Source organism: Nicotiana tabacum, chromosome 13 (assembly GCF_000715075.1).
Source record: "Nicotiana tabacum cultivar K326 chromosome 13, ASM71507v2, whole genome shotgun sequence".
NCBI classification, from domain to species: Eukaryota; Viridiplantae; Streptophyta; class Magnoliopsida; order Solanales; family Solanaceae; genus Nicotiana; species Nicotiana tabacum.
In genome coordinates this window covers 47,331,447-47,338,373 of record NC_134092.1, presented here as the reverse complement: position 1 = coordinate 47,338,373, position 6,927 = coordinate 47,331,447, and the positions used below count along the sequence as shown (strand labels likewise).

At 36.9% G+C, this 6,927-nt stretch overlaps 1 protein-coding gene across 3 annotated transcripts; it reads right to left on the bottom strand.

Annotated features, from left to right (window-relative positions):
* Nucleotides 1–2,153: 2,153 nt before the first annotated feature.
* Nucleotides 2,154–6,724, bottom strand: LOC107769712 (tetraspanin-2-like). 3 transcript variants are annotated; one of them, XR_001644466.2, is made up of 4 exons: nucleotides 6,039–6,724; nucleotides 5,246–5,539; nucleotides 3,366–3,435; nucleotides 2,154–2,355 (listed from the first exon to the last, which is right to left on the bottom strand). XR_001644466.2 is itself a non-coding variant. In XM_016588950.2 (3 exons), exons 1-2 carry the CDS (start codon nucleotides 6,537–6,539, stop codon nucleotides 5,246–5,248), a joined length of 795 nt encoding a protein of 264 aa, XP_016444436.1. In that variant the 5' UTR covers nucleotides 6,540–6,724; the 3' UTR covers nucleotides 2,156–2,355. The 3 variants fall into 3 exon arrangements, 2 of the variants coding, with proteins under 2 accessions (XP_016444436.1, XP_016444435.1); XM_016588950.2 differs by lacking the exon at nucleotides 3,366–3,435 and having other exon boundaries at nucleotides 2,156–2,355; XM_016588949.2 differs by lacking the exons at nucleotides 2,154–2,355; nucleotides 3,366–3,435 and having other exon boundaries at nucleotides 5,069–5,539.
* Nucleotides 6,725–6,927: the final 203 nt, after the last annotated feature.

The window sequence follows — 6,927 nt, the reverse complement described above, 5'->3', positions numbered from 1 at the left end:
CAGTCATCAATCTCTCCAGTCTCTTGGGCTCACAAATCTCACATCAATCAGCCCAAACAATGATACATGATGTAACAATAAATGATAACAGAGACTAGGATATGATATGCAAATGATAAATGTGACTGAGTACATAATTGCAATTTAAGCAAATAACTCAACAGTATAAACGACCTCAGTGAGTCCCAACAGAATAAGCATATAGCCTAAGCATGATTTCTAACATGGTTCGCAGCTCAATTACTCTAACATATGGATATTACGTGAATAACAACAAGATTTGATAACTACACAGCACCACGAAATCAACCAAGTCATAATTACCACGGTGCAGGCCCATACGCCCGTCACCTAGCATATGTGTCACCTCAACACCAACCACATAACACGTATTTCAGGAATTCATACCCTCAGTACCAAGTTTAGAAGTATTACTTACCTCAAACCGCACAAATCCCTACTCCAACAAGCCCTTGCCTCGCGAATTGGCCTCTGAACTACTCAAATCTAGCCACAAATAACTTAATACAATCAATACAAGCTATAGGAATCGATTATATACGATAAAGCTAAGTTCTTTAACCAAAGTCAAAAAGTCAACCCAAAAGGTCAATCCCGAGAGCCCACATCTCGGAATCCGATAAAATTTATAAAATTCGAACATCCATTCAATAACGAGTCCAACCATACCAAAATCATCCAATTTCGACCTCAAATCGCCTTTCAAATCCTCAAAATATAGTTTATGAAATTCTACAATTTTCTCCAATTTTTCCAACCCAAAACACTAATTAAATAGTAAAAATAAAGATAGATTCATGTATATTAACCAAATCTGAGTTAGAATCACTTACTCCAATCAACTCCTTGAAAATCCTTTCAAGAATCGCCCAAAACCGAGGTCTCTAGCTTAAAATATGAAAAATGGGTCAAAACCCTCGATTTTCAAATAATTTACTGATGTCTAGATGTCCTTCTTTGCGAACGCGAAAAGTGCCTCGCATTCGCGAAGCACAAAAACTCAACTGCCCAAAAATCATCTTACGCGAACGGGAGAACTCCCTCGCGAACGCGATGACCAATGAACCCATGCCTACACGATCGTGAACCATCTCCCGTGAACACGACAGCTTACACGCCTAGTGCCCCACCTGCCTCATCCTTCTACGTGAACGCGAGCTCCTTCTCGTGATCGGGATGCACAAACTCCATATACCTTCGCGAACGCGTGGCCTTCTTCACAAACGCGTAGAACAAACTTTACCTGCCACTCAGATACCAGAAATTCTGCAGCTCTACAAGGCCAAACTCAATCCGCAATCAACCCGAAACTCACCCGAGGTACCCAGGACCCCATCCAAACATACTAACACATCCTAAAATATCATAGGAACTTAGTCGAACCCTCAAATCACATCAAACAACATCGAAAACATAAATCGCACCCCAATTCAAGCCTAATGAACTGTTGAACTTTCAACTTCTAGAACCAATGCAGAAATACACCAAATCAATTCCGATTGACCTCAATTTTGCACACAAGTCATAAATGATATAACGGACATATTGTAACTTTTGGAACCAAAATCCTAGCCCGGCAATAATAAAGTCAACTCTTGGTTAAACTTCTTAACTCTCCAAACTTCATCTTTTCCAACTTTTGCCAATTCAAGCCAAAATCACCTACGGACCTCAAAACCAATATTAGGACATACTCCTAAGTACATAATCAGCATACTGAGTGATTGGGACCATCAAAACTCTATTTCGGAGTCATTTACATACAAGTCAATATCCGGTCAACTCTTTCAACTTAGACTTCCAACCTTAGGACTAAGTGTCCCACTTCATTCTAAAATATCCACGGAACCAAATCAACCACCCGGCAAGTTACATAACAACAAACGAACACATAATAAATAATAAATGAGAAAACGGGGCTGTAATACTCAAAACGACCAGTCAGGTCATTACAATGTCACAATCTAAAAATCTACCATAGTCGTGATGGCACCTAACCTAACCTGTTAGGTAAGTCGACATTCATAATTAACTAAAGCAAGACAAATAAATGATAATTTGGTGTTATGATATAGATCAAGCTTAAATAAGTCTCACATTATCAACCAAATACGAAACATACTACAATAATCTCCCAAAATCACAAAGTCATGAGCAACTAAATAGAGTACAACTGAGTCTCAAATGTAAAAGTACTATCTGAAATAAAATAAAAGTAGAATAGATAAGAAGAGGACTCCATAAGCTATGAATACAATACAACAGCTCACCGCAAAGTCTCCAAATCAAGCTACTAAGCGCTCTCCTGAAAGCTGCTGGAACCAATATTTGAATCTTCATAAAAATATGCAGAAGTGTAATATGATCAGTATAAAATCAACATATACTTAGTAAGTATCAAGTCTAACCCCAGTGAAGTAGTGGCAAAGTTTAAACAAAGGTGATATAATTCTATAACCATAAACTCGTAATAATATACAATAAACGAAGGATCAACTAAGCAATCACGAACATAAACAGTAAGATATGCAGCCAAGAATCAACTATTAAGCACTCCTTCCAGGTAAGTTGATTAAGAACGCAAGTAAGGCACTACATCAATATATATGGATGATATGCATCAAGTAGCATGTATATGCATGTCTCTACATGAGTCTACAATGTCCATGCATGTCAAGACTCTGTCTCTTCCTCAATTGACACCTTCTAGGTGCCTCATATCACTGCACACACGGCCCAAGGTAAAATGAGTGATCATGTGATTCCGAGTGGATGGATCGAAATCCATGCGCCGAGCATCATAGCTCAAGAAAGAATCATCAATATCTCATAAATCAGTCATTACGAACTATACCATCGTGCCCAAATCGTAATAATCGTATGAAATATTCTATCGTACCAACTTCAGTCCATAACAAAGTATCATATGCAGGGATATATGCATATAAATAAAACAATAAACATATAATGATGCATATGGACATAGAAAATCACCATGCAGAGATACATATGTATGTGTACAAATATGACTACGGCTACAACATATAATCCAACATACTGGATGGCCCTTCATGTCTAAATAAAATATCAAATACCTAGACATAATTTCTAGCATGATTAATATTGCTCAAGTAGTCATACAATCAAATAAAGCATAGGCAAGAAGAAATATATCTTAAGCAAAGCACAAAGAAGCCTAAACTCTAGCCCAAGTATGATATAATCTTAGTGCCCACATATACGCTCGTCACCTCGTATATACCTCACCCCACAACATGCAGTACTTGCATATAAGTTTATTTTATGCGAAATTTCCTCAAATCCAGGTCAGTCAAGCTACTTACCGTATCTGTAATAGGCTTCAACCTTCCAATATACCCTTTCCTTGATCATTGACCTCTTAACGCTCCAAATCTAGCCAAACAATACTTAACGAGGTCATATAAAGTCAACGAAACCAATTTCAAAAATAAAGTTTCAATCTTTAACCAAATCTCAAAAGTTAACAAAAAGTCAACTTGGATACACATGGTCAAAACCCGAGTCCAAGATCAAATTCCGTTGACCCATAACCTCACAAGTTTAAATATATGATTAGTTTTTAAATTTCAGCGCAAATCGGTGTTCAAAAACATAAAATCTATTTTTTTATAAGTCATTAGACAAAAAATTCTAAATTTCACTCTTTGACTTCATATTTTACATGCAAAAATCTATGTGGAATCAAGGTTTATGAATTAATCTAAGTATTATTTATCCTCAAGATTTGGGTGAAATCCTTCTTCAAAATCTCCTCCTCCCAATCTCCAAAAATCAAAGATGGTGAAAATAAGTTAAATCTCAAAATCTAGACAAAATATGCATGTGGAGCTCGATCCTTCTACGAGATCGCAACTAAGCTCACCTTATCGCGAAGGCCAACTAGCTTGGCTCCTATGCTACTACGACATCCTTTACGCGACTGCGCTGCACAAGCTGACGATCCTACGGGATCGTGGAATATCTCTGCGATTTGGAAGTGCAAATCTCCTCCTAGTCCAATTCCTTCTACGTGATCGCAAGACTTAGCTCCACGACCGCGGTGCATTGTTGTGCATAAGAAAATTAACAGGTGCAACATGTTCTAAAGTACAACAAAATTACCTAGAAACCCACCTGAGCTCCCGGGACCCTGTCCAGTCATCCTAACAAGTTTGTATACCCTATACAAATTTGTCCAAAGGCTCATAACACTAAAAATATCATAACACCAAGAATCAAGCATCAAACCAAAATTCTCAAACTTTCTTAAGTTCATATTCAAACTTCCAATTAAAAGTGTCGAATCAACGTAGGGCCACTCGAGACCTGAACCGAACATACGTACAAGTCCAAAGTCGTCATGCGAACATATCGAAATATTCAAATCACTAATCCGAGCTCGTTTACCCATAATATTAACTTTGTTAACTCTTCCAACTTAAGGCTACTAGTTAGGAACTAAGTGCTCCAAATCACTCTCGAGAACCAAATCTACACCTACAAGTCATAAAACACCAAAGCAACCTACGAGAGGCATCAAATAGATAAATGAGATTCTAAAATTTAAAATGATTGGTTAGGTCATTCAAATTTATGTATAAGAACAAGTAATTGTTACAACAAACCTGATCAATTAGTCTAAAAAACAAAATGTATGTTCCGTTATAATTGGTTAAACTATACTAATAATGTAAGATTCTTTATTTTGTTAGTATTTAAACCAATTATTTTATAATGATATCTCTTTTCTTTTTCCGATCCTTTTGGCTTACTACTATTGACTGCAGTCCATTCAAGAAAGGGAATCTTGCCCTCTGCCGACCAGATAAAATAAAGTAAAATGTTGCTCTTTGGAATTAGATTCGATTCTCAATTTGGCCAATAAAATGAGCATAGAATAGTGACAACCGTTTCCTTCGAGGTCCACTGGTCGACAAACCCGTTAATTGATATAAAGTGGTGCAAAGGAATATGTACAATCTCGTTGATAAAGAAACTATAACTTCAAAATCAAAAACCAAAATTATAAATGCCAAAATCATCATTTGTTTTCTTAGCACAAATTACTAGGAACAAAAATCAACTGAACTGCAATAGCTATGAGGCTAATTGTAACAATTACAGTCCTGTTCAGATTGTAACTTCATGATATGATATTTTTTAGGAGTTGGAATAGTAAACAAAAAGGAAATCAAGCCCAAACCTATTTTTTGGAATGTGGTTTAGTTAGGGTGTTTTTGTAAGCACAGCAACCAATGAGATAAACCCATATGAGAATCACCAAAGTTATGATGAGAATGAGATTAGATTTCCTCCATTCTTTTCTGAGGTTTCCGAGTAAACCAGCTTTGCAAGAATCACAATTAAAACATAATTGGCTAGGGTCATTGTTCCAGATGGAGCAATCAGCATCTACTATTGCGTTTGTTGGGTTAGTCCACAGGATTGGGGTCATATACTGGTATCCACAGATTGTTGGAGGCTTACAACATCCAGACTGCAATTTAGGAAGAAAAAAAAAGGGCAAGTGTTAAAAGAAAATGAGAATATATAAAACACCCAAGAAAATTAAGCTAATAGTAAATTATCTAGGTAAACATTGCTTAATCAACTAGTTTATAAGCTAAATAGTAGGGTAGGGGTCAAATTTCCTGCAGAGCAGCTTGAAATACACAAAAGATGCTTAGATGGTTGTCAAATTCTATCTTTTATTCTAAAGTTGAAAGGCAGCATCTGTGTGTGCGATACTAGTTAAAGGGCCAAATTACAAACATCGCCTAGACTAGAGGCAAAAGCTGGCAAGCATGTATGTAAAAACCTTATTTTATCTTTTACTATAAAGACAGTCTAATCTTAATTATTCGAGATTGACTAAGTGCTAGCTAAAGTTAGGAGCACAATTCTCTTTTGAAATAAATTAAAGTGCCTAGAAGAAGTATTTATGTGAAATTCCTAAAAGAATTGCACCAGATGCAGAACAGTAAAAATTGATTTACCTGAATAGGGGAGAGATGAGCAGCAAAGAAGTGTTCAGCAGTTACATACTGATTGTTAAGTCTAGGACAAATACCAGAATCAGCCAAACATGCCCTAATATTCCCCCAGTTATCAGCACTAGTAATATGATCCCTCAACCAGTAAGAAAATCCTTGAAGCCTGTACTCACGGTATGCCCTTCCGGGGACCATATAGGAACCAGATGGGCCGGTGACGACAAAGGCGAGCACGAGGAGTAGGAGGAGAAGGACGATGAGAATCGCCATGCACACCAAGTAGACACCTAGAAGACCTTCCTTTTTCCAGTAAGCTCCGACAAAGCCAGTCAAAGAGACCAACATGATGGCGATTCCGATGAAGACGATCGGCCATCGGAGCCAGTGGATGCATTCGTTGTCGGGCTTTGAAGCTAGCCAGGTGCCTGATGTGATTATAGGGATGGAGCACATGAATGCCAAGAAGTTCAAGAATGCTGTTATGTTATTGCTCAAATTAGCCATGGTGCTTATTTTCTTTTTTCCCCTTATATAGATAGAGGATGAAGGAAGATGCACCGCTAGTGTAGTTCTACTTATACAAGTTACTATATGAACTGATAAGTGGCCTTTAAAATAAAAGAATGATAACTAAGGCATACGCGTAAATACTACCAAGTGTGAGACAAATATTAACCGTTAATAACTTTTATTTCCCATTTTCAATTTCTTTGTCCTAGTTTGACTTTGAAACAAAATTTGATAGGGAAAGAATACTTTTAAAACTTGTGAACTTAAATATTCAATAACACAGTGGAATAAAATAATTATCCGCTTGTATCCATTTTCATCCCCTCAAAATATTATACCGTAGCAGTTATATATGTCATAAATGTCCCCTTTTTTAATTGGT